This window comes from Anas platyrhynchos, chromosome 5 (genome assembly GCF_047663525.1).
Source record: "Anas platyrhynchos isolate ZD024472 breed Pekin duck chromosome 5, IASCAAS_PekinDuck_T2T, whole genome shotgun sequence".
Classification (NCBI taxonomy): Eukaryota; Metazoa; Chordata; class Aves; order Anseriformes; family Anatidae; genus Anas; species Anas platyrhynchos.
In genome coordinates this window covers 35420660-35448550 of record NC_092591.1, presented here as the reverse complement: position 1 = coordinate 35448550, position 27891 = coordinate 35420660, and the positions used below count along the sequence as shown (strand labels likewise).

General features: G+C 45.4%; 1 protein-coding gene and 1 long non-coding RNA gene across 7 annotated transcripts in view; one reads left to right on the top strand and one right to left on the bottom strand.

The window, feature by feature from the left end:
* The window catches only part of DPF3 (double PHD fingers 3), a 182696-nt gene that overhangs the window by 153142 nt on the left and 1663 nt on the right, over positions 1 to 27891 (bottom strand). The window contains exons 2-5 of one of the 6 annotated variants that reach the window (XM_072038821.1): positions 26909 to 27004; positions 15175 to 15243; positions 11009 to 11180; positions 10091 to 10223 (exon numbers count right to left, since the gene is read on the bottom strand). Coding sequence is in view for 1 of the 6 variants with exons in the window: in XM_072038817.1 (XP_071894918.1) it covers positions 8754 to 8785 (32 nt within the window). In the remaining 5 variants the exon portion in view is untranslated. Of the gene's footprint in view, positions 1 to 5598; positions 5689 to 8753; positions 8888 to 10090; positions 10224 to 11008; positions 11181 to 15174; positions 15244 to 15830; positions 15847 to 26908; positions 27005 to 27891 lie in introns of those variants that run through there. The other 5 variants (XM_072038822.1, XM_072038823.1, XR_011809690.1 and 2 more) reach the window with 5 other exon arrangements.
* Positions 16567 to 27360, top strand: LOC106017734 (uncharacterized). The gene is made up of 4 exons (XR_002403137.4): positions 16567 to 16736; positions 19983 to 20051; positions 23622 to 23726; positions 25864 to 27360. It is a non-coding gene; the product is annotated as an uncharacterized lncRNA (long non-coding RNA).

Genomic DNA, 27891 nt, shown 5'->3' with positions numbered 1-27891 from the left:
AAGGACTCCCATTTTGACCTGTACTCACGCACAGGAAGCTAACTACATTTTAGCAACAGTTCATTCCATTAGTGCCTCCTGTACTCAAGCACGAGAGTCATACCTGGCTGTGAAAATTAGCTTGTGACTCTGACCATGACAACAAGTCAGGGGTCAGATTTAATTTGGTAGGCTCTGATCTGCCATGCTGCAACCACAAAACAAAGCTGCCGCTCCCTGCGCACTGAGGCACAACACTGTAGTGAGTCCTGCTCTGAGACAGCACCAAAATGCATCACCTCAAACTCCCCATCCTCCTCCAAAACACCGTGGTAGACCATAGGGAGCCCAATTCTCCCAGTCCAGATGCCATTAAAAACACTCCTCCTCATCCCGTGTGATGGAACTGAAGCAAATGCTTCATTTTGGGAAATGACTCAAGAAGAACATGTGAGGAAGCAGAGCAACAAACAACACATAAGGTGGATATAAATCCAGATAAAATATTAAAATCATTAAAGGGTTGCTGCTCCCTGAAGGTTGGAAAAAACGAAGAGAGTTAATTAAAAGCAATCTCCACACAGTGCTGAGCTAGCCTGCCCTGATAAATCAACAGCTAGGGCTGTGCTCGTAGAGGTCAATGGGGGAAAGAGGTTGAGAGGCGGGGGAAAGGAAAGCTAAGGAAAGATAAAACATTTAGCTGAGCTTATCAACAACAATGAATCAGAGCTGGAGACATGAAATTGAGAAGGGTTTTCCACATATTTCCCCATCAATATTTTTTGGTCGGATTTTGACCTCAGGAATGCCTGTTTGCCACCAACATAACACCAGCTAACCTGCTGAAGTTCCTATTCCTCTCCATCAACGTAAGAGAAGAGAGAAAAGGGAGAGGTCTTTGGGGCCCCATTCTGCCTGGGGAAGCATTAACGTCACATTCATCCACGTGCCATTTGATCCTTGGGGACTAATGTCACCAAAATGAACAGAGGGACACGTCCCTTTTTGGAGAAGCCCTTCTAAAAGCTGAAGTCTGGGTGTCAGTTGGATATGAGGAAGCAGTAAAAGAAGTATCTCAGTGCTGCAATCAAACCACACCTGCAGAGAAACTTCTCACTGCGGAGTCTTCCCGGCACGTCTCACATGCCTGTTAGCCAGCACTAGCCCCAGCCCAGCTATAAAAGGTGCTGAGCTACGAATCGGAGCTGTGCTCCTGATCTGTTCCCTATTTCACATCAACAGGTACGTGTGAATGAACAGGAAACTGCAAGGATAAGGAGTCCATAGAAAACACAGAAACCTACAGTCTTCAAAATCCATTCATAAAAAAAAATAAATAATAATAATAAGCAGTAGCAGTCAGTGCAACTTGTAGATGTAAGTGGGTTCGTGTTAAAATTTCTGATACTGGATTCTGTTCTTATTCATGGCCAAGACCAAAGGAGATGAGCAGTAAAACATCCTTCTGACACACTGTCTCCATTATTCTTTATTCAGATTGCATAGGTTTTAAAGTAATCACAAGCATAAAATGTGTTTGTCCCCATCATTGGCTACCCACAATCTCTCAGGAAACCGTACGGAGGCCAAAATACTTGGAAAGTCACAAATCCATGGATTATTTTCTTCAGGACTGTTCTTGAAGAAAATGGAAATATGAATATATTAATTTTCCCTTGAAGAAAAAATATTAACTCTGTTGCCTCCGTTAAGTTTCCCAACAACACTGTTCACTGGATAGCAAGCTATCTGAGATCTAACTCCAGACATTTCAATTTTTCTCCCGACTCTGACTAATCACTTTAGGCTGTGGATCCACAAGACAACAAACACTAGGAACTGCAGAATTGCTAGAACCAGACCAAAAACTCCAGAGCTGTGTGACACAGGCACTGAACTGGCAGTCACTCACTCTTCCAAACATGAAAAACACTCAGAATGTTTCGAAGAGGTAATTTTGTTCCAACAGGCATAATCTATCTTCCTGTGGCTAGCATGAAGCCAACCCAAAGCATAAAAGCAGCATAAGCACTGTACTTTGTGTTTTGGCAGGAGTAGCATGCCCGCATCTGATCAGATCAAATCAGCACTGCCAGCTGATGCGGTAGGGCAGGCTGGAATTAACCAACTCGGGACATGGCCTTATTTCACTGCTCTGCACCTGATTTTCTTTGCACTGTCCAACCTATTTAGATTTTTGAGCCCTACGAGGCAGGAACCATTAAGCCATGTGTTTGTAGAGAATTTAGAGCAATGTCTTAACCAAGACCTTCAGGAGCCTAAATAACAACTGATCATTGCCCCAGCCAGAGCGCCCTTTACAACACGTACAGGAGCCAAAACGATGGGGGATCTGGCAAGAAATGAGGGGGAGAAACTAAATTATCTGGAGTTGCTTTCTTTTTCATACTTAGATTTAATATGCACCCTATAGTGGACATTTTATTGTGATTTATAACAACAAAAAAATATCAGAAAGCAAGGGCAGCGTTATCAGATGCCGAAGACTGATCCGACTCACAGCGTTGTGTGAATGGTGAGATGAGCCTCAGTTAGGCTGGATCAGCTCTGTCAGAAGGGACTGCAGTATTAAATGTCACTTCCAGTCTTTCTCCCCAGAAGAACACTGATGTAGTCAGTGTCCCCACCAGCACCTGAGCAGGGGACTCTTCCCTGGCTATAGCTCAGCAGAACAAAAAATGAATGAGTCAGGTTTTGGCAAGCACATGCTGCTGATCGCAGCCACCCAGCGCACGCTCATCAGCGCCCGTCCCTGCCCTGCTCTCGCTGCTCCGGTGACTCCCTGAGAAGCCTCCCCCCAGACAGCACTGGGGTGCCAAAAAACCTTCCATGCAGCTGGAATTGCAGCTCTCCTGCTGCGCCCAGCTCAAGCAGGTAACCTGAAAACCGAGACACGTGCTGACATAGCCCTGCTAGTCCCATGCTGGAGGAGATGGGGGTGTGAGAAGGATATTTGCCAGCAGCTATTGAGACACTGCATTATTCTTCTCCGAGACATCTGCTGGGAATCTGTGGTTAAAATATGCTCTTCTGGGAAATAAACCATATATAACAATAGGAAAAAAGAAGTATGGTATTTCTAATAATTTAGGCCATTAAAGATAAATAAGAGTTTTGAACATTCAGTATTCAAGCCATCACTTATGTTATTTGTTGCATGTCACTCAGTTTGGACAGTAAAAACACAGTGGTCAGTTTTCTTCTTTCTTTGGAAAGTAAAATCACTTTCTGCTTTTCACACAGTGCTCCAGCATATTTGGGATTGTTCCACAAACTGCTGAGAAGTTTATGAAGAGAAGAAAGGAGCACTTCCACCTGACAAAAAGTTGCTAAAAATGGGCATTAAAGTACGTTTTCTCCTAGATTGTGTTAATGATATTGCTTTTCTTAAAAGAAACAAGCCAATGGTAAAACTGGGACCGGCACTAAAGAAGCAATTAACACACCTCAGTCTGTGCACCCTGGGCAAAACTCCCAGGCAAAGCCAGAAGAGCAGCACAGTCCTAATGAAGCCCTCAGAACAGGCCTTGAGCAATACTGCCTCGCTGCCGCTTCCCTGCATGAGGGAGCATGCCACCCAGGCCAGGGAATCCTCAGATCAGAGGTCTGTTTGTCCAACGGGAAGAAAGCTTCAGCTCCCAAACCAGATTCGTTCTACTCCTACAAGTCCTCGGGGATAAACAATACAGGAATTGTTCTTGCTCAAGGCAACATCACATACAGAGACAACACAGTGATGAGCCCAGAATAAATACCAAGATTGTAAAATTGATCTACCAAGCAAAGAAATTCAGCTCTGACATGAAAGGCAAACCAGAGTGAGAAAACACCAGTCTCAGCAAATGATAATCCTAAAAGATGCATTATTCCAGACAACAAACACACTGGGATGTCTCATTTCTGGACAGCAGTGGTACAGCCAATGAGATGGACAAGGTCTATTCTTGAGAGCAACCCCAGAAAACCACACTTGCAGTTTCAGGAGAGCAGAGGAAGAAATTAATTTTCATGAGGCTGCACAACAGATGAGCCGCATCACCTTCGCTGGAGTCCACCACAGCTCCCTCTGAAGACAGAACCCCACTGTGCTTCATGTGCTGCACTCGTGCATGCTCTGGTAAACTGTTCCCAGTCATACACTGTGGATCCAATATAATGGGCATCATGAACCCAGACCACTGGACACATGCTTACCTTTAAACGATTACACCCTCCAAAATAAAAAATAAAAAAAAAATTGGCTCTTTGTAGCCCACCCCAGATAGTTCAACATTGCTTTCACACACCACAAAGAGCATGTTTTAAAAATCTTTTTTTTTTTTTTAATGACAATTTTATGGCACAAGCTCCATCCATCCACACCAACAAAACAAAATTACAAAAGACCTACAACAACTAACCATGTACAAGTTACTCATGCAACCAGACAAAACACTGTAACTAGTAACATATTTATCAGACTCTCCCATATTCAAGCCAGCATATCCTCAGGTCTTCATAACTTGGCTTCTCTATTCCCCCTCTCACCCCCAACAACTTTGTTCTTATGCTCATGTTTCCCTGCATAAATACAAAAACATTCATCCATCATTTGCTCTGAAGACTGGTGCTGGGATACAGAAAAGAGAACGTTCATGTGGGCAAGAGTTTTGGCTCAAAATGTGTCACAGTAGGGTTCATTTATGTTTTTAAGTGACTTCAGAGCCATACTGGAAACATTGTAGAGATTATGGTACATGATTTAATGCGTCCAACAACCCTGTTCTGTCAAGCAGAAGAAAACTCCCTTCTGCAAAGCCATATTAAAATCACCTTCACATCACTTGTAAACACTGAACTGGCAACCTAACTGTCCATCTATTTCTCTGCTTCCACCTGCTGATAAAAGCACAGCACATTATACTTTCACTTTAATACTAAAAATTAGCAACCAGATGCTTATGCAACAACATTCAGGGGAAAAAATATGTATATGTATTTACATATATATATATATATATATATATATATATATATCAGTCTTCACAAGCACTTAATCACAACGTAGGGTTGTTTCAGGGGTGGGTAACAGGATGTGGAAACAGTTCTGAGTCCCTAGCTTGAATTCCAGCCCAAGTTAACACTTACGAAATACTCTTGCCATACAAGACCCAAAGACCTACCCTGGTCTGCTGCTGACATTAAGCAAGGATGTGAGCACCGAGCCTTTTTTCCACAGGTGCCTCATGCCACAGAATTCATCACAAGGATGGCCAACTGGCAGCCCAGGGGCCAGAGCGGGCTGTCAAGGCAGTTTTATCTGAGAAGGCACAGCAACTGAAAAACCACCCTCTGCTGACTCTTTGCAGCAGGAGCGCAGACACACAACAGGCCTGGTAGAGTTTATAAGGTCAGCTCCGGCGCTGTACACACCACACCGCACTGATACGCTCCCCGAACACCTGGCTGGGAACAAAACTCCTCCCGCACATCAAAGCTGTCCAGCAGCACGGCCAGCAGGTAGGTGACCCAGCCTCACAACGGGGGCGCAGCTCGCCTCTTCTGCCCCACGGGCTGTCTGGAGCGAGAGCACAGGAGAGCACCGGCACTGCTACTTACTCTGAGGCCAGGCTACGCAGCGGCAGCAGCTCCTCTCGTGCGCGCTCAGGCAGAGAGCTACAGCATGAGGGAATCTCGCACGCAGAAAAGGCAATAGCCTAACATATGTTGCAGTGAGTATGTTTAATTGACAACCTGAAATAAAAGTCAGCTGTGGGAGTAAAGACAGAGAAAGGGTGGGGGGAAATCAGCTCCGCTTCTAGATAAGACTCTGTAAATTACAAGATCTTAATTACATTAAATGCATTATGGAACCATATGCACATCACTAATAAGGCAGAGATGGGGAAAACGTGACAAGGTGCTAGGGCTGGAAGCCGAACTGCTGCGTTCTAGGCTCGATCTTTGAATTAGAAAGTTTCTTAACCACTCTGTCCTAGTTTAGTTGCCCATAAAACAAAGGCAATAATCCTTTCTTCACAGGGGTGTTGAGAGGTTTAATTAATTAATGTTTACAAAGTCCACTGAGATTTCTGACTGACATTTTAAGTCACTCAGAATACTATTTAACAGCATTTGTTTCTTCTATTGCCCTGCTCAAATATCTCCACGTTAAGATATTCAAAGGAGTGGAAGATGGAAAGAGAAAACACTGAGATAAGTACTCAGGCTACTGGAAAAAACAGCCCAGCAAATCCAGCATTTCAAACCCGCTGCTGCCCCACTGAAGCCCTCTGAGTACTGCCTTTTCCACAGATAAAGAATGCATTTGTCCAGACGCTTGCTGCCTTTCCCTTGTTTCCCAGGTCGGTTAAACTTAGATCTCCAATATTTTTGCCTGTAGCACTGTGTTGGTAAACCAGGTATTAAACGGCAGAAACAACAGGCAGTTGTGCCAGGTTGTTCGGATCACTGGAAGAAGTGAAGAGAACAGCAGAGGGAGGAAAGCCCCGAAAGAGAAGTGGCAACTGAGAAGAGGTAGAGAAAGAGGCGAGCTGAATGTAGGGAAGTACCCATCATTAATAGGGACTGAGCTGTTCTACCTAATGCATTCCCCCAGATGTTCAGGTACACTGGATTACCCCGAGGGACTAGCCTAGCATGAACGAGGCCACATATGTGTCCAAGTGCCGGAGAGAGACTGCATATTGGACACACTTAAATGCACAAGCACACACAGGGAGCTGCTCGATACCTGAGCTAGGATTTCTCAGTCTCGACATTGTCCCCCATCTGAGAGCAAAACCTTTGTGTGGCCAGTTTCTGTAGGGGGCGTTTGTGGGTTTTGCGATACAATCAAAACGCAGACAGAGGAAATGCAAATGTCATTCAGCTCCCTTTCATTGTCAGGAAGGACACATGAGGATAAAATACTGTACACTGCATCCTTCACCCTATTATGTGTCCTACCGCTTTTGTCCTAATTTAGCCCATGCATAATTTATTTACATGTGTATTGTTTCCCGATCAGCAACTTTCAAGAATAAGTGAAAACGATAAAATGTTTTATTAAACAACTTGTTAATAAAAAATGCAGATGGTGTCAGGCAGCCAGCACCAACTCCCCCACGCGCACCCCGCGCGGCGCCGGTACTTTGGGAGGCGCGGGGAGAAAAGCGACCCCGGCAGCGGGTGCCTATTGTTCCTCCTCTGCCCCCCGGGGAGGAAGGGGAGCGGATGGGACCCGGCCTGATCCTGCCCTCCCCGACCCCAGCGGGGCCCGGCCGGGGTCCCCGCGGCCCTCCGGGGGGGCAGCCCCGCAGCGGAGCCGCCCGCACGGCGGCGCCCGCTCCCCCCGGGGGCTCCGCGCCCCTCGCCGGTCTCCCTCTGCTCCCGGGGACCGGCCGGGCACTTCCGAGGGCCCGGGGCCAGCGGGCTGGAGCCTCCCGGGGCGGAGCGGCCGGGACGAGAAGTTGCCGGCGGCTGCAAAGTGCGCGGCGGGCCGGGACCGGGACCAGCGGGGCCGGGGCCGGGACCGGGGTTGGGGCCGGCAGAGCCCGCTCGGGACCTGCGCTCCCGTTCCCCGCTGGCCGCGGTGCGGTGCCACCGAAGGGCCGGGCGGCAGGCGGGAGGGCAGCTCGCTGCCCGCCGGGGACCGTGCGAGCCCCTTCCCAGCTCCTGCCCTCCCTTCCCTCCGCGCTGAGGCAGCGGCAGGAATCCCTGGAAAAAACCTCCGAGGGGTTTTCCAACTCCAGCCGGAGAGACTTGAGTCAAAGAGAAAAAAAAAAAGAGGAAAAAAAGAAAAGAGACTCGCAGCCTCAATTTCATCTCTGCAAACTCAAAGGCATAAAAACACCCACTCGGTGCAGCCGGGAAGTGCAAACGAAGCGGCCCCGGCAGGTACTCCGCTCCGCGTCGTTAGCGAGAGCGCTGCCCCCGTTGGCGAAGTGGCTCGGGCAAGGCTCCGGCAGCTCCTGGCCCCACGGCCGGGGCCAAATCCCCCTCTCCCTAATGCCGCCGGGGATTAGCGGTGCGCGCCGCGGACCACAAGGAAAATAAAGGACGCGAGCCAGAAGACGGCGGCCGTCCCCGTTCGGGGCTCGGGAGGCCGGCGACGGCCGGGCACCGGCACCTGCCCCCGTCCCCGCCGGTGTCCCCGTCCCGGTGGCTGCCCCGGGGCGCTCCCCGCCCGCTCTCGCCGCGACCCCGAGCCGCAGACGCGCCCGAGTCCCCGCCGCTCGGGAAAGCGAAAGCCCGGCATATGCAAAGCAGCCCTCCGGACTTCCTGCCCCAAACCCGCCGGCGGCGGGCCCGAGTCATTCATTTAAGGCGAGCCCGCCGCCCTCCCTCCCTCCGCTCCCCGCCTGCCCTCCCGCTCCCCTCCCGCACAGCCCCGCGCACACCGCGCTGCGCCTCCGGGGCGAGCCCCCCTCCAGCCCCAACTCCTCGGGGGGGGCTGCAGCGGCGGAGCCGAGCCCCGACCCCCCTCCGGCTCGGGCCGGCCCCGCGGGACGCTGTCAAGTGCGCGCAGCCCCGGGGCCGGGCGGGACGCGCCGAGAGCCGCCCGGCGGAGCCCCCGCAGCCCCCGGGGAGCGCAAACTCGGGGGTCGGCGGCTCCCGCGGGGCGCACGCCGCGAGCGGAGGAGGAGGAAGAGGAGGAGGAGGAGGGGGGGGGGGGGAGGCGGGCGGCGGGCGGAGCGGCGGGGCCCGGCGGCTGCGGGCGGGGGGCGCTGCGCGGGGCGCGGCGGCGGCGGGGGGCGCCGGGCGGTACTCACGCTTTGAGGGGGTTGTGAATGACAGTCGCCATTTTGCTACAATGTAACCGAATATTGGGGCTCGGAGTTCTAAAGCTTGGCTCAGGGCAAGCGGCCGCCCAATGGGCGCGCGCCGTGCCGGCCCCACGGCCAATGGGCGGCCGGGGGCGGGGCCGGCGGCGCGGGGAGTCCTGCGGGGAGCTGTCAAAGCCCAGAGGTCGCTCCCTGCCCGTGCGCCCGGCGGCCCTTAAAGGGGCAGCGCGCCCCGGAGGCACCCCCCGGCCCCCCCCGAACGGGAGCAAACTCGAGCCGAGTCCCGCTGCCAGGGCGGGAGGCAGCGGAGCCGCTGCGAGCCGCCGGGACCCGCCGGGACCCACCGGGACCCGCCGGCCGGAGCCAGGCGGTGCGGGAGCCGCAGCTCGGCCGCAGGTGGGCGGCACAGCGCAGCGCCCGGCGCTGGAGGGAGCAGGGAGCAGCGCAGCGCTGCCCGCTTGGTAAATTCCAGCACGAGTTGGCAAAAAAGTTCAAATTCCTAAAACGTGGTTTGCCCGAAGCGCTGCCGGCTCCCGCGCCGAGCTCTGCCCTCCGAGGCAGCCCACGATACTGCTCCTAAACTGATATCGCTGCGTACAGCAGAGCCCGGGTGCCACGGGAGGCAGCGTCAGCCCCTGGCGTTAGCACCCTCGCAGCGCTCACAGGAAAGGCTCACCGCAAAGTGCCGAGCCCTCGCAAACGCGCAGCCGGTGCACGGGCTGCACCTGAGCTGCCGCCCCCCAGCCAGGGACCTGCACCCCGGCCCGCTATGGGGAGGGTTCCTGGTGGGACTCGCTGCCCTGCTGCAGAGCTGTGCTGCTGGGAGAAGGCAGCACAGCTCTGTTCAGTTCAGTTGTGCTCTAGAAAGCCCCGAGACGCTCCGATGCAAAATGGTGACGCTCTCACAGAATCAAAAAAAAAAAAAGTTTGAGGTCAGTTTTAGAAGTTTAACAAGCCTCTGATCCTGTTGGGCTGGGTGTATAGGCCCATTCCTGCTCAGCAGGCAAGGGGATCTTGCAGCTTTGCGGGGAGAGAGGCTTGATCCCATCTTGGCAAACACGCGTACTTCCCTCGCTGCCCCTGTTATTCACATGTTGGGCCTTTATCCGCTAGCAGCAACCCCAACAAGCAGCGGTATCTGCCACAGGTGAGCCTGGAGGGTTGATGAGCCTTTTTCCCAGCCTGATCCCGTGTTACCGGCCAGGAGAATTTATCAGAACTGCCTCGCTCAGAGAAATCTCCCAAAAGCCCAAGGCCAGAGCTGCCTTATCAGCACAGTGGGAAGTCTCACCCGTGAGAACGAAGACATGCGGCGCTGCTCATACCTGGTTTTCCTTCAGCGTGCTTCCCGGAGAATTCCACAGCGTTTGGATTACTGGTCGAGCCGTAAAAGAGGCACGGAGCACGAGTGGCATTTCCTTGGTAATGCCCTACATAACTTATTCGTGGATTCACCATCTGAAAGTAAGGGGACCATCACAAACTCATGTTAATAAAACATTTAAGTCATACCACAGAGAGCTCCATATCCACATACACACACCACTCCAGCATCAACTGATCATTTATGATTTTTATTCTGGTTTTAGGTTACCATAAATCACTAATAAATACCGTTAATGTGGATTTACACCACACCTAAGCAGCAATTCAAGCCCCACACATCTGAAACACACTCAGTTACACTAAGTTCCAAGTTTAGGAACTTACTTTCTCACTCAGCTGCTGATAGTTGTACTCAAACCTACTCAGAACATTAGAAGTAAGCTGCAAGAATATAAGTCTACCCTAAAAATGTTAGGTGGGCATATTTTTAATAAATGGTTGCCAACTGTTTGGACTGTCAACATTTTTTATTTTTTTTTAGTATAAAAGGAAGGCAGGATTTGACATAAAACTATTGCAGTAAAATCTGAGGCATCAACACAAAGCCTAAGCATTCTGCCCCTACGGGGCTGGAGTGAACAGGGCTTTAGAAGATAGAATCCACATCCTCACCCCAGGCCCTGCAAACACAACTGCAGCTGATCTCTACCCAAGTAGAAGAAAAACAGTGTCCTTTCTTTCCACTGTATTGGAAGTGTCATGTCGCATACATCATATTGTTACCATCCTGATCCACACTTCTGTTATTTACATAATGCAACTACATTGATACTTTCTGTGAGGGGTCAAAAATATTCCTGCTCACCCTGCAAAGCTCTATTTTGGCTAAGGACCTTTCCCTGTGAAAGAGTTTTTACCTTCTGCTTATTGTCTCCTGTTTTTCCTTTTATCTCGTTAAGTTTTATCGTAGAGTTGTGCTTTTCTGGAGCGAGGGAAGGTTAGGTTCTTGCTTACACATTCCACAACTCTTGTGAATTGGAAAGTGAAACAAACTAGACAGCAACACTGAAAGCCACTGATCTAATTTTGCTGTGGAGGGAAACATAAAAGAAACAGTTGGTAGTCTACCAGAAGCCACATGCTTTTTTCAGCTTTAATATTTCCAGATATGTCCAGTAATATACAACTGTGTTTTGTCCAAATACATTAATACTCAAAGGACCAGATTCATACAGATAAAAGTGGTCAGCATGCTCTGTGAAAGAAGCTTTAATTTGTTACAGCAAAACAGGGCCCCACTTTCACAGATATCCTGCAACAGATTTGAAGTCTTAACCCCTTTTTATTTATTTAAAGCTTTGCAGGCATCTCTCATACACTGTTTCTTGTCAGCCCTCCTCCTCCTTTTCTTTGATCTTTACCAATAGTTGAGTTAGCTGAAAGGGGAGGGAACAATATCAGAGTGTCAATGTTACAGACTCAACACCAGCTCTCTACAGACACATCACCAAAAATCTTACACAGTCAGCATAACAAAGATAACCAGGGAGCTACACAGCGTAAAAATTGGCGCCAATGATTCATTCTTTGTAACTTTGGGAATCACATTCTTAAAAGGTGACCTCAATTTCTTTTTTTCCCCTCTTCCTCCTTTCCTAAAAGCAAAACTCCCCTCTACAGCTACAGCAACAGTTTTCAGATGCCTTCAGACTCACTTCATTCCGGGCCTGATTCTGACTACCCAAGGTTTTCATTTTGTATTCACTATTCAGTTTTCTATCATATTACTCCTGGATTACATATTGCCAAGATATGGGCTCAAGCCTCTTTATTTTTAAATGAAATAAGTGACAAAAGAAGTGTATTTTTCACACTAAAGATGAGTCTCTGCTGCTAGATAAGTACACTAAGGTCTTGTTCTGAAGTTTTCAAAAGTTTGGGGAAATGGAATTTGTTTGAGGCTCCAAGTTTTAGTTTCCGCTCTGACAGAGTGCTGAAAATCTATTTAGGGTGGTTAGAAAATCCTTTTATGTTATTATGGATTGTTCTTTAGTTTCCCCCAACTGCCTAAAACAAGCTAAAGAACAAACTGACTCTGAAGGAAAATGCATATCTTTATCTCCTGAAGAATGCATATCTTTATCTCCTAAAGCGCAAGATTTAATATCCATGCTCACAGGTTTGTCTTCCTTGTAATTCCTTAAATGAATAGCTAGCTAGGGAAAATAAAAGAGATGTGAACCATTTCAGTGTCCTTTTCACTCCCCTCCATTAAAAGGCAGGGAAAAGAATTTCTACATCTACATCCATTAGTGGGACATGGAGATGGTCCTCTAATTCATCTGAGATAATGTTATGCCTCCTGCCTCCACCTATTCCTGGTGCAGGGCTAAAAGCAGTTTATAAGGTGCCTTGAATCTCGGAGGTAGCCAATGGTACACATCAGGGCAGGTGCAGGCTGTCCCACAGCCCAAACTGTTGCCGAGTCAGTTGGACCAGATGCTACAGGTCTGGTACCCGTCTGGTAACACGGATGAATCTTACCTAAGTGACCTGAGTAAAGGAGTAAAGTACATAAAGTCTGATTTGACCCTCCAAACAAGTTACACATCACCACTGTGGATGGAATCAGGAGGGTCTGACTTCATACAGTTTTAACCACTTTTTTTTTTTTTTTTTTAATTGAAACAGATTTCAGCTGAGGCCAAAGAGCACAGTAACATGATGACCTCCTCTTGCCCAGGAGTAGAAAACAGAATGTATTACCTTGCTGCTCCATCTTATCTCTAATAAGCACTGAGCACACACCGTAATTCTTATGATTCTAAGACAGGTTTAACATTTGGATTGAGCATAATGAATAGTGATAGCGTTCTACCTGAGAAAATTAACAACTCGGAGAAAAAACAAACTGCCACATTCATTCAAAGAGTGTTAACTTTGAATTTTGCTCTTGATCTGAACAGCTTCACCTTCATTACTAATGGGACCACCTCGAAGAAAGGAATGAATATTTCACTGACTATCTGGTGACTCCACTGTGGAGATTGGTATTTTTATTCATTTAAACTGGAGGCAGAAGCGAGCTGTGCAGACACAGCTTGAGAATAACAACAACTTTTCTTTCAGTATCCAAACTTCTTTTTTTTATAAGATGTATTTCAGATTTTATAGGGCCAAGGGAACAGATGTTATCATAAATACATTAAAACAGGTTACTTTTGTAGCACACAGACTACTTATACAGTTTATAATAAAACCAATCTATTTCAACTACATTAAAATTAAACTTACCCAGAAAATTTCCCACCTGCTAATATTTTTAGTTAACATCTGTCAAACATTTATTTTCAGTATCTTAATTAATAAAATCTTTAATGCTTTCAGTTCATCTTCCATATAAATATGGAAAAAATACCATGCCACTTTTTTTTTTCCTTTCATTCTGTTTTGTTCCATTACTTTCAAAACAAATTGGGTACAAAAAGATTAATCTTGCCAATCTATAACTTAAAATATCTTTCACTTTGTAAAAGTTCAGAATGAGAAAAATAAAACCTGAAGGGTTGGTCGAGGTGGAAAGAATAAAATCCATGTAAACTGCAGACTGGAATTAGTGAGGGGATAAGAAGGCACTAGTTCATTTCATTGCGCTGATTGGCCAAATGCCAGAAGAAAGCACAAGTAAGGGGGAAATAAAATACTTCGGGTTTTGTTATCTTTTAAAACTTGCGAAATAGAAACAGCTTTAAAAGTGTCATGCAATTGTTTTTCCATTTCCCATCCAGCTTTACTTTGGTAGAGGAGAGGAACAACAAAAAAGTACTGACTGACCTGCCTAAAATACCAGGTTTGGACAAGCCTAACTTTAAAGTTGGCAGACTCCTGGAAATCTCAGTGGACACAAGGTACTGGTGTAACACAGAATAGATCTTGGGAATTTATTAAAGTAATTGCAGCCTAAGTCACAGTACAGCCAGTCCTGATTTACTTGCTCCCCCAAGTCTCCTCAATAACTTGCAGTTGTGAAGCTAATTTGACATACATTTCCCTAATCCAAACAGGCTCTCGGGCCAGAATTCTCTCCTTCAGAATTTTGCTGATACACTTGAACAGAGAGAGCTGCAGTGGTCAAATCCCTTACACAGGAACAGCTTCACCCAGGGTGGAGTGCTGGTTGCTGGGGGGGTTGTTTTGTTGTTGTTTGGGTTTTGGGAGGTGGGGTGTGTTAACACCCCAAGGTGTTCCAAGGGTGGAACAGCTTTGCTGTCAAGGCCACCTCCTTCTAACACAGAGGCCACCTCTCCAGCAGGAAGCTCTGCCATACAACTCTTGCTCCATCCATTTCTGTACCACATCTAAGCCTGTGCGTCAAATCTTCCACAAAAGCTGAGGCTTTTGCCTGAGTTGACAGGCCTTTGCTAACACTGGTACTGTGCTGCCTCAACAGAAAGCAGCTAAGAAGAACGTGTCAAAGATTATTATGAAATTCCAAGCAAAGAAAGTGGCTGACAGGATAATGCTTGATTCAAAGCCCATATTTTTGCTGTTACTGATGCTACTTGTTAGGCTGTTTCTAGGACTATCCTCTAGAGTCCTTGTGCAACCCCAAGAAATACTGCCTAGTGCAGGATTTGCTTGTGTGTCTGTGTGTGCATGTATGTGTCTGTATCTATATATACGGAGCCAGATTCTCATCTGCATGTGTGTTGCAAATATGGGACTACTCATTTCATCACTACTACTGCTTCTGATTTATACCAATATCTACAAGTGTAAGTTTAGACAGGCATTGTCCCAAAAATCACAGTTAATAACTGCTACGAGTGATCTCAAGCAGACAATAGAGGCTCAAGCTTGTTCACTGGTATGCCTGACAGCCACATACTCTTTCCCCTACACTGCTACAAGTAGCACTCATGTACACTACATATTTAACCCATCTTTGGATCTTGGTAGGAGATAGAAAGGATTGCTACCCAAGAGCTGAGAGTAGAATGCAAGTCTAAACATGGCATGATCACAGGAAGTTTACAGTCTATCATGCCAGCTGTGCCACATGCAGAAAACCCAAGTGCCCTACCTTGCTCTTCTTTCCAGTGTCTTTTCTGTTGTAAAGGTCAACCAGCTAGGAGCATTCCAGCATCTCTTTCTGAAAGAGAAAGCACAGGCATCTTCAACATCAGAAAAAAAAAAAAAAAAAAACAAAAAACAAACACAGCATGCCACCAGATATACCTGAGGATACCTTGTAACATTTAGAATATTTTGCTGCCTATCATGTTCAGGAGCAATCAAGCACTACCGTTTTAAACAGAGCAAAACTCTGTAGAGTTAGGGTAAGACCAGTCACCTACTAAGGTCAGTGTCTTCTACGTGCTGAATTCTACACTCACTTGCAAAACCCAAAGGGTTTGCCCATCTCACACATAGCAGAATGCTCCCTCCCATCTGGTGTCTATTATGACTAAAGCCCTTATGAAATACGATCTAAAGGCATTAGAACAATTTTGTTAAAGTAAAAACATTTACAAAGAACAGTATTACAGCTGCTGCTGCAATGCTCCAGCCTGCACAAAGTAGACTAGTTTACTAAATTATTTTCTTAGGGAAGATTTTCCCTGCCTGGCTCCTGCAGGCATCAGCATCTCACCACCAAACATGAGCAGTGGGAATCCAGCTTCCAGGACCTCTATGCAGCCAACAGCTACAGAAGAAAGCCTTAGGACTGATCCTTACCTGATTCTCTGTACAACTCTTCAGTAATTGTACCAGCAAGCATAACTGACCTGCATTCTTTGCTGCTCCCTTTTGGCCCTGCAATAGCTTCTTACCCTCTCCTAGCCACTGGCTAGTTCTTCCTGAATTCTTTTATTAAAACATTTTCTCTCCCTATGTAGTAATAATTTCTCCTAGCAATCATAACCATCCACTCTCGTCATTCTTCTAGACAGAGCCATTGGCTAAATCCATTTAGGGAGAAGGGGAAGGATAGCACAGAATGGTCTGAAATATACTTGCATTTGCTGTGGGTGAGAGGTGCTTATTGCTTAAGATCATTCTCACATCAGACAAGCGATGGATTCCCTTACTCTATTTATATACTTGGAATAATTCACCAGCTAACACTTTTCCCAGCTAAATAAATGCCCACCTCCTGAAATGGATTCAAACTTCTGGAGCACTGAGGTTACACAACAAGGGTCAGTATACAAAGCACGGTGCCAGAGACATGCAGCTGTTTCCCTCACTCACGCTCCCTCCTTCTGATTATTGAACATGAGAATCCCACTTGTATTCCAGATACAAACGTAAGCATGTTATATTCCAAAGCTGGGCGCTATTCCAGACCGGAGTGCTGGGGACATCCAAGCCTGGCCTACTTGTCAGCACAGCATCAAGGAATGCTGGGAAAATAGACATTCATTTTGCAATCACTGCATATTTAAATTCCACCCCACCCCCAAAACATACAGACACACTCTAACCCGCTAGCAAGGTTTCCTTTCCAGGCCCTATCCTTACACAGATACCCTAATTCTTCTCCTTAAATGAATTTGGAAGACCTACAGTGCTTTCAGGGAAGCTGTATCAAGAGAACACATTTGTCTATGCATAGTCACTGACGCCATTCATTCGCTAAAGGTGAGCTATACTGTCAAAGACCTTGTGGGAAAAAAGATGAGGAGAAGTAGCCCTTCAGGTAACTTACAGAGAGTGCTGGGGTGCAACAGGACCGGGGCATAATTTAGGAAGCAACGGCTGCTAAAATCAGGATATTTGGAAGAAAGGATCTAGAATCAGAGTGGGATTATATAGCTAACGTAGAGTCACTACAGACCAAGAGCGCACAACTACAGGACACCCTGGAAGAGCAGACTGAAGGACTTGGTGTGCTGCAATACAGCTGTGTAAGCCACGCAGCCTACATTCCCCGCAGGTCCCTACGCCTGGTGGTTCCTGTTGGGTAACTCCGGGAGTTAGTGGTTTTAGGGACCTAGTTTTAGTCTCCTTCATGCTGAACGCCTGGGCTACAGGCATTAAAAACAAACAAGCAAAAACCTCTGCCGGTCAGACTGCTCCCATGTGAGGTGCGCAGCTCTAACCCAAAGGCTCGGCTCTGACGGAGGGCTGTGGGGCTCTGCCACTGGGTTTCACCCCGCACCTCCTGAGGTAAAGCAGAGCCCTCTCAGCGCTCAGCTGGGAGCTGGCAAAGGCGTGCTTGCTGCTCGGAACTTTCTGCGGACCTTTCCCCGCGTGGAGCCTTGAGAGAGGCGGTCTCGCCTCAGGTCAGAGGTCCCGGTCCCAGAACCAGCATTTCTTCACGTCCCCACGGGCCTAGGCCCACACGCGGTGCGCCTTTATCATTGCGGGGCCTTAATTACCAGGCACCGGGGGCAGGCAGCTCCGAGGGGGCCGCCTCAGCCCGCCGAGCCCCCCGGCTGCCCGGCGGCAGCGGCCCGGCCCTACGGCGCCCCCTGGCGGCCGGCCCCGGCCCCGGCCCGGCGGGGCGGCTCTGAGGGGACCCCGCGGCTCCCTGCAGCCCGCCCAGGACACGGGCCGGGAGGGGAGAAAGGGGGGCAGGAGGGTTTGACGCGGGGCAGTTCAGGCATTGCAAAAGCAAACGTGATGTATTAAAAGAAAATCTGATGAGTTTGAGTGACTGTACGCCTTCACAGCTTTGAAATTCAGAAGACTCAGTCAATTTGGTAACAAGCTGTGTCTTCACAATTTTTTTCCTGTATAAAAAACAAACAAACAAGTCACACAACTGCGTGGTATGTCACTGAAAAGCACCACCAGAAAGCTGTGGCGATGAAGCACCTCAGTTCCCCAGCAGTCCAGCAGCTTGGCGTGGTTCTGTCTTTCAGTAACAACCTCTGGATGAGGGACTACTACAGCAGGTAGCAGGGAGGAAGGGCCGGCACTCCTCTGCATTTTCTCTCCCCATGCACAGTGGAAGGCAGGGCAGAAGACAGGAGAGTGGGAGAAAGCACTCGGCCCTGCAACTGAACATTATGATAATGCAATCCACATAAAGGAGCGGAATTCAAACTCTGAAGAAAACCTTTGTTCTGGCTTCTCCCACTTTTTGAGGGCTTGACTTTGCAGCCTTAATACTACTTTTATTTCTCTTTAATCTATCATATATACACACGATATTAAATGTACATAGCTGTCACGGATGGCTGTGCGCCACTCTGCTTTTCCCAGAACACTGAGCACACGTCTTGCTGCTAGGACAAAGAGGTTACGTCCCAGGACTTTTATTTTGACCATCCTTGGTACACATGCAAACACACAAACATGCAAACAGAGTCCCTCTGCGGCATCTGGGCATGCACGTGCAAGCATGAACACAGACCTACCGAGTCTCATTTAACCTTTGAAGTCAGGCTGGAAGCCCTGGGACAATGTCAAAACTACATCCAAAAACAACTTAAAAAGATAGTGCTATACACACAGCATTATTAGTTTTTCTTTTCACTCTGCTTTCTTAGTACAGAGATGCTTCTCAAAAGGCATTTTTTGAAGTGCTTTATCTACTTTTGCTCTGTTCACTTGAAATCATAGTTCTGTTTGTACTATTTTAATTATTCATACAGGAGCCAAGTCTGATTTTATAGGGATGATGATGATGCTTCAGGTGAAGAACAAAACAGAAGGATCAGAGGAACACCTACACAGAGGTAGTGCTTTCATGCCAAAATTTTTAGTCAGGAAAAAAATCAGGTAGGCGAAGGATGAAAAAGCATGCAGGAAGTGTCATCTACATGAAGGTTAGCATTTCTTCACCATACAGTGATCTTTCAGGAGAGTAAACCTGACCCCAGTGACTGATTGTGAATCCGTGTGTGTCTATCAAATAACATGAGACTTGTTAAGCACAGCCTATAGAGCCAAAGAAGCATATGAGACATTTACTTTGATAGTCTTACAACAAAAAGTCATTTAAGTAGAAGTATTTAAACAGATTTCTTTCATAAATGCAAGTATCACTCAGTAGCTTGCCACGCTCCAAACAAAGCCAAAGTGGACACCCTTGACAAAAGCAAACTGAGAATTTCAAGATCAGATATTTCTTGTGTTAAGAGCACATACATTACGGCATTGTTTCCATTTGTCAAACTTAAAGTACGTTTCAAGCTTATTACAGATAGATCTCTCCTTATAGCTGAAACAAAGATCAACAGGTAAGGCATTTCTTCAGCCTACAGAAAATGTCCTCCTCCAAGGAGGAAGCGTAAACATAACACTCAGCCCAAGTAATTGTCTCCAGAAAAAAAAAAAAAGCCTTTAGCAGCCTAAACATCTTAAATCCTTCCACTTAGCCCAACTTGTGCTGAAGTGGAAGGAGTTTGATGGATTGCCTGGGAAAGGGACACAGTGGCGAAATGGTTTGTCACCGGCCTTGGCATCAGTGCACCCGACATTACTCTTGAGCATTTTGAAAGCGGGGCAGGACGCTTCTGCTGCCACACTAACACAGCAAATTCCCACTTTTCCACCTTAACCCATCCAATCCCTCACACCACACCCAGCCACAGATGGGTGGCAGGGCAGAATGGAACAGCCTGAAATAAGCCAGTGGCAGAAGCTAATACCAAATAGCTGCCCATGAACAGAATGCACACAGAGAGCCTCCTACAAGAAAGAAGGTGCTGTGGCAGGTTGAAACAAAATGCAGTGGAAAAGCCAAATAAATGAAGTCTTATAATTTATCCATTACCATTAGGAACATTAAAGGACACGATCCAATTGCTACACCCAAAATTAACAAGACTCTGCTTGTTTCATTCCTCGTGTGAATTTAGGTAGTCACATCACACATCTGATCCAGAATACTTATAAATAACCAAAAACTCTAACAAACATATTTTGATATTTTAGGTCAATGGCTCAGCAAGAAGATCCAAAAGGTGTACCGGAATCTCTGAGGGAAATGCAAAAGGTTTTTAGGTAAGGAACCTTTAAATACCTTTCCAGGATTTAGCACCTAATCCAAATTCCATAAAAATAACCCTACAGACTTAAATAGGCTTTGCATCAGATCTTCTGGGTGTGTCTTTATACTCCACGGCCAGTCTTGCCTACCTGGTAGCTACATCATGACACAGTCAACCTGGAGCTGTCTGCAGCTAGCTTGGGTAAACTGGGCCAAATTACTGCAACAAACTACACTAGCCAAGTGCCATGCTTACTGCATGCTTTACAGGTGAACAAAGCTGTGCACAACTTGGCATGAGAAAGGAGCTGCTGGGCCATCCTACAGGACTTGGTGTCTCAGGCACTGTTCCATGCAGGTGAGGCATTACAGCTCCTGGTTCTGCAGACAGCCATGGACGCTGACTTGCAGCCCCTCTACAAGCTCCATCATTACAAAGCTTTCACACAAGCACACCACAAATGCTGGTCACAAGTCTGAATTTCAGAAATGGAAGAGGAAAGATAGTTTCACAAGGCAGCATAGTCTGTCAGTAATGTTTTTACAAAATACTTAGGAGGCTACTTTGAACTGGAACACTTACGAGTTCACTCCTCCTAATGGGTAGGATACATCTAACATGTTAAGACTGGTACAGTTTAGATAGATACAACAATCTCTTAATGGCATTGCTTATATCCTTAGATTATATCTACTATAACACAACCAATAGAACCTATCTGTGGCACACATTCAGCAAGCATTTGGCAAACTATGCATTTCTTCTAAGCCACACCTTGCATATCGTAGCTTGACACAGGCCAGCAGCAGCACAGACCCCAGATTCTGCAGCAATAGCCAAGCCCTAATAAATTAATTTGTAACTGCAAGTACCAAGCTCTTGCCCTCATTAGGCACAGCCACATCCTTTGTGGCTGTGCTGCACACAAAACTTTTAATAACATCATTTCTAGTTCCTGTAGCACTGCTTGTCACTAGCAGCAACATTGAGAAAGAAATCGGGGCCACTCAATAAACCCTTTCCATTGAAACTCTTTCATTGCATCAAACCATCTTGCACTAATTCAGAAAGGCTGTAACCATTGACTATCAGACAGTACATTTCTAGTGCATTCCAAGTCATTTCATCAGCAGTAAAATCGAGGATCTGGAAGTAACAGATTTTTTTTCTGAGCTCTGCCCTGAAGCAAGGTCCCCTCAGTCCCCCAAACGAAAGGACATTGAAAGTAAGTTTTCAGGAAGGTCTCTGTGACAGTTTCCAACCAACTTGCAGAGAAGCTTTTTTAGGAACTGAACTTTATTGTTCCCACACAACTGAACCCAGCAGGAGAGACGCTGAATCATAAGACACTAAAATGGCAGGTAAAGCATGTGACAGACATGGAAAAAAGCCTAACTTTCCATATACAACTTTAGTCTCTGAATTACTTATTATGAGTCAGGAAAAAGATTTTAGGGTATAACCAGGAGCTGCCTGAGAACGGCAGCTTGCTATTCAGCCACAAGTCAAAGTCAGCACACTCTAGGCACCATGCCACAATGGAAGAATCTATGGTGTGCCTGATTTCTCAGTACTCTGTACGGTTTGTTAGAGCTAGAAAAGACACAAATAAGGATATCAAGGATGGTCAAAGGTATAGAACAACTTCTGTTGTTTGTACAAACAAAAGGACAGGGCAGGGGGGTCAAATGTTGGAAGAGATGGAAGAGATGGTCAGGGTGAGATACACTAGAAGTCTATGGCAACCACCAGAAGGAGCATAGCACTTGCAACCCATCTTAAAATAAAGATGTCACGTGCCAAACAATTTCTAAAAGGCAGGTTCAAAATTAACACCAAAGGGACTTCTTCAGGTTGTTAACAATTAAGTTATGGAATGCCTTGTCAGTTTATTTTGAGGGGGGTAGGGTTTTTGTTTGTTTGTTTGCCTTTTTCTTTCCTTTTTTTTTTTTTTCTCCTGGCTAGGCAACTGTGGTTTTGATTATTTCGTAATACTTTTAAGGTTTTCAGTGATTTTCTTCAATGAAATTGTCATTACCCTTCAGTAGAGCCAGTTTACATTACTTAGTCTATAGCTATGCCTGCAGATTTCTAAGCAATCTACACTTGATTGCAATGTTTATTTTATCTCTAATGTCCTGCTTTCAGCCATCTACCCAATCTAAGCTTTTTTTTTTAGCCTCCTGTCATAGCGTACTACTGAACAGTAAGCATTTCTCAGGTACAATTATCCGTGGACTAATTATTCAATAACTTGGCCAATCTGCCTCAAAGTTCAACCCAAAGAGATGATAATAAGCAGGTCAAAGGATTCAAAAAAAAAAAAAAAAAAGACGACCCTCAGAATATTTTCTGCTATTTCTTTTACCTCCATTTAACATGATACATTTATTTTTAGAGGAAGAAACTTGTCAAAACAGTATACTAGGAAATTCTTACCAAAAAGGGGTTATTCTTCATTTCAGGGGGCTGAGACTGACCTTATATTCTTATCTGCACAAATGCATGCAACTGCCACGTAACGCTGGCATCCCTCTTAGAAGCCATGTTTAGAAGACGGACAGTCTCCTCAGGTCAGAAGTACTTCTCTGTTGGACACTGTATACATACCACGTGAAAACATTCACCACTTATTTTAAATTTATCTAGAACCTACAGGAGCAATTTTACTTTGCTTACTTATCATCATACAATTCCTCCTCCCCTTTATGTTGCTGTTCTCAGAGAAGTTCTCCTAGACCTTGACCTTACACACATGCACACACCACATGAATTTTTCTCTTCTTTCAGACTTGGCATTCTGAACTGAGGTGATAAAATAAATTCAGCATTCAAGGTGAGGATGCTCTACCAGCTGACATAATTGCACTGTCTGTTAGCTGTAGGAAAGCAGGCACATTTTATAAAGAAAGAAAGTAAATGCTATTAGTCAGCATACACTCAATAGTTACCCAGGTAGAAAGAAAGAGAAAAAAAAAAACACAACACTACATCTTGCTGGGTAATTAATACAGCACAAACCCCATGGTCTGGTAGCATCTTAAAGTCTGTGGAAGGTCTTAACCATTTTATATTGAGGGCTCTGTCATCCTTCCTGATTTCCCACAAGGTTCTAATACACAACTTGTATTATCCTACAGCCAGTTACTTCAGTTATTCTTTCTTTGCAACCTGCAGAACTTTCCAGCTCCCAATTAGGAAGTGCTTTGCTCAGGAAAATGATAGCTCAACCAACCCTGTACACCATCTTCTATATCCTACTTCCTCTTTCAATTTCCATCCAATTAATCTGAGAGCTAAAGTTTGCCTTCTTTATTTTTTTTTTTTAAATTTCAAACTGATAAATTTGTTCTTGTATTTGAAACAATTACAGTTTCAGTTCCACAAAGAAGACATGCCATTTCAGTTGTCTTTATACTTTTTGAAGGCCTTACAAAATACTGCTAGGGGTAAGAGACTATCCTCATCTGCAGTTTTGTTTTAATTCAGTGATTTATGTAGTATCCCTTTTCAGAAATAGTTAAATATTTCCCCATAACTGTTGTATATCTCGGTCTACAATACCTTTTTTTTTTTTCCCCAGCTACAGTGGAGGTGACAGATCACGGACAGCACAGAATTCTATTAGTTTGTAGATATGGGACAGATCCTGCAATGCCATTCCCATGGGCAGACTTCTTCACTAAGCGTATGTACTGAAATAAACAGGCTGACATCCACACTGATAATTACAACTGCCCACAGTTCACTGTTCCCCAGCTTCCATGCAATGAAGCAGAGTGTCTGTGGAGCCATCTAGGAGATGTGAAACAGGCACCCCAGCAGGGTGAAGGCACTACCAAGACCAACCAAATACCAGTGTATACATGCAATTAAGATGACTGAAGGCACAGTGGTCTAAGAATAAAATTTAAGACTGAGGCCACAATGATAGCTCTGGAAGTATCCAGAATAATGAAAGGGTGTATAAATAGTAATCAAGACATGAGTAGAAGATACATATTATCATTTTGAGCCTAGGTATCTGCAGATTGATCTCTTACTTCCCTTCAAACCCTTATCACCAAAAAAATCAAAGAACCCACACATGCCCTCTACAGAACGTACTGATATATGGAAACTAACCTTCCCTCCTCCCACCCTTCTTCCTTCAGGATATACTCCTGAAAGACCTCAAAAAAAGCAACAACTTACTCTTGATACTTTACATCTCAAAAACCTCCCACGCTAGTCTGTAAACACTGGGCTGAGCTTCTTCCTCCTCCTGCTCTGTTCTTCCCGAAAGAGGATTGAGAAGCAAGAATTCTTACTAGATAAGACTTTCAATCCCTTTTCTCTCTTAAAAAAGAGACCACTTGAAACAAGAAATTCCACCATACATCTTCATAAACAAGAGAAGCAGGGTGGGGAGAGACACTAAGCAACTAATTTTCGTACTGTTCAAACAATACTTTTACAAGAGGGTACATCTACAGCACAGAATACAAGATAATTGAGCTAGCTCATGCTCCAAGACAGCACTGTTCATTTACTGTGCATTTCTGAGAACCACACTCACATGATTATAATGCTTCCCGCACTCAAGTCTTACAAATTACTTTCCTTTGGATGCAAGCAGGATATAGACTGAGAAATGAAGCATTAGCAGCCCTGTGACACTGTGTATTTAGCTAAGTTGCTATGAACTTCAAAGATAAAGCGTTGCTTTCTGAAAGTGAACCACTGTTTCCAGATTGACATTACTGGAGATATGTTGTTTTTTTTTTCCTCTGCATTATCACAGGTCTCTACATCTGTTCAAAGCCTTTGTATTTAATATAAAAAAATCCGCTAAAAAGATGATTCCTGTGGTCTATGCCACCAATTTTTCCTCCAGTGGGAAATCATCTGTCAGAGACCTGACATCCACTATTGATGCGTAAAGCAAAACAGTTCACATCTCTGTATAATAGTACAACCTCACATCCAAAGCAGACAGGGGAGAAGAAGCAGTACACAAGATTTTGACCCCAAAAGAAAATACTTCCTAGTAGATTCTGACCAATGCTTCTCACTGACACATTTTTAAATATGACACTGAAAATCAATCTTGTAATCGCAGCACTTGTGTATTAGATACCCATAAACTGAACAAATTAGTCTGGGAGAAAAATGAAAGAGCTGCTAGCTGCCACTATTCTAGAAATAACATTATTTATACCATGAACTTAACCTGCCAACACAGAATCCTATTTTTTCCCCTATGAAGAGGCAGAACAGCAGTATTCAACACAGCTTTCTTGAACAACCACACCATAGGTATACTGTATTCTACAATGGCTCTGCAAGGAATAAAAAGTCCAGTTCCAGTTCTGCGTTCTGGCAGTGTAAAACCTAGTTACAATCCTTACCTGCCTGACAGATGATTTTACCACCTACAGACAGGATTTTTATTTTTTTTTAAACCAAAAAAAGTTCACAAAAGCACTAAAATTATTAACAAATGGGTCAAGTTTTGTTCTGAAGTTACAGACATAAGACCTACAGCACCACAGGAAAAAAGACAAAGCAGTCACTTCTGCCCTTAAAAGCACTTGCAAATCCCATGCCTTCAAACCAGCACTCTCTCTATGCATACACAAAAATGCAGTATGGAAGTCCTGGGTTTGTAGATTGAGGTATGTTCATATATGTGTATGTACATACAAGGTACATATACCTACATCAGGATAGGTACACGGACCAGGAATCTCCCTGCAACCACCCCCTTACTGAAGTCAATAGCTGGGGGAGAATCTTAATTTTTTTCTCCTTCTCCTTTTTTTTTTACCCCCCTCCGCAACCAGCTCCAAGTGGAGGCAGCAGCACCGCAGCTCTGTGCACTGGGCTGTTGCAGTCGCAGGAAGCAATCTGCAGTTCCTGAGGCAGCAAACACAGCCCAGCCACCTGTACTCCCCACAGGAGAAAGTGGAAGGTGAAAGTGGAAGATCTCAGAAAGGGGCTTTTACCAGAGACCACCTCCTGGAACATACCGGCCTATTTAATGAGACCCATGATACAACAACTCCATTTCTACCAATATAAATTGTTGGTACCTACCTATGCTTGCATAACCTACGGTAAATCTTCTGACTACACCAAAACTCATGAAATCCCTCCACTAAAATCATCAAAAGTATAACCTAAATATCTTCACTACTGTCTTTTGGTGAAACCTTCCTGTGCACGTGTGTACAATACTAAGGCCTGACAGATGCAGAGGCTACCACGGGGTTTCCAGGTGCCACTCACTGGCATAGAAGTACTTCTTGCCATATTAACAGCCAAAAGTATTGGAGTTTTTTTTTCCCCATTATTCTTTAAAATTCCTCTTAGTAAATGCAGTGAAGGACTGTGAAAGTGCAGGTGCATTGCCAGCTTTCCAGTTTTAGCCACCCACTCCCTCACGACCTGCAGGGGAGACAAAGCTGGTATGTCAGGAGAACAAAGTTTCTCCTTCCTACTTGGAGAGAACTCTGGTTAAAATATGTAACATCAGCGCCCCTGCACCTTACAGCTATAAATACAAATAAACAGACTAAGTAGCATTGCAAAGGGATTTGTTGGTGTACTTCTGCTTTTTAAATCGATTTTCATAGAAATTCAATACTTGCTACAAAGAGATCAAAACGAAGTGTCCTACAGAGCCGAGAGGCTGCAGTTTTGTGTAAGTGCTCTGCTGCTCTCTGCTGGAGCTGATCAGATCTTCTCCCCTATCTGTACACCACCTAGCAGACCCTGAAGGGAGTTGCATCTCTAAAATCATCAGGACTGCTTTGGGAGCTCCAGATTTGAAAATAAAATTAACGTAGCATATTATTAATCCTTATATAAATGATAATGATTCATCACCTCAAATGCTTCAGTGGTACAGTGGTTTGTTCCTTCCTCCATGATCTGATGCAGGAGAACCCAAAAACAATTTTCACCATGGACAGCAGATCTACCCTGTGGGACAGCAAAATATTCTAAGAACTAAAATAAAGTCAAGCAGCAACTTTCATATGCAAAAATATCTAAAGCTCTCAAGAGTGCTGCTGCAGAACTACTGCAGCACATAAGGCAAAAGGCATACAAGGTTACACAGGATCTTAATGTAACTGCTTTGATTTCACTGGAATTAAATTAAGGCTTAATTGTACCATTAGACAAAATCCTGCTTTTGATTACCCTACACACTCGTGGGCCCCTGTACACATTCCAGTTACCATAGCTTAATGAGTTGCCTTGAGTAAGCTAAGCTATAACTAGCAGACCACATATATTTAGCCCCCAACAAGTATGAGATAAAATACATAGCTTAATCCTCAGCACAAAAGACATTTGTGCAAACTCACCCTAGTTCTCACAAGTGACTATTAAAATGGACACAGGCTCAGGTATTGCAGCTCAGCTGAGAGACAACACACTGAACTGCAATAATCCAACCCGATGTCTGAAGCATAAATTCCAATGTCAATAACAAAGTTTGTTTTTTACAGAATGTTTTAATGCAATTTACAATTATATTTAATTAGCAAATGAAGTACAGACTGAAAGCTGGGCTACCCAGGTATAGCTCTAGTCCCAAGTGACATAAATAGAAAAAACACCAGAGCAAATGGGGGACAGAACTTGAGGTCAGCCTGCATGCTGCAGAGCAAGACCTGGCTGAAGAAGAGCAGCATTCAGTAGCAACAGCCCCAGCACAGCCAACTGCACAAAGTCAGACTGAAAATAACCGCTTGTGCTGTGCTTCTCAAACTGAAACTTTCCCCTACTTTTTGATCGTTAAGCTTTGTGAAAGTTGGGCCACTATAAAACATCGCAGAGCTCTCTACGTGAGTACAGGCTGC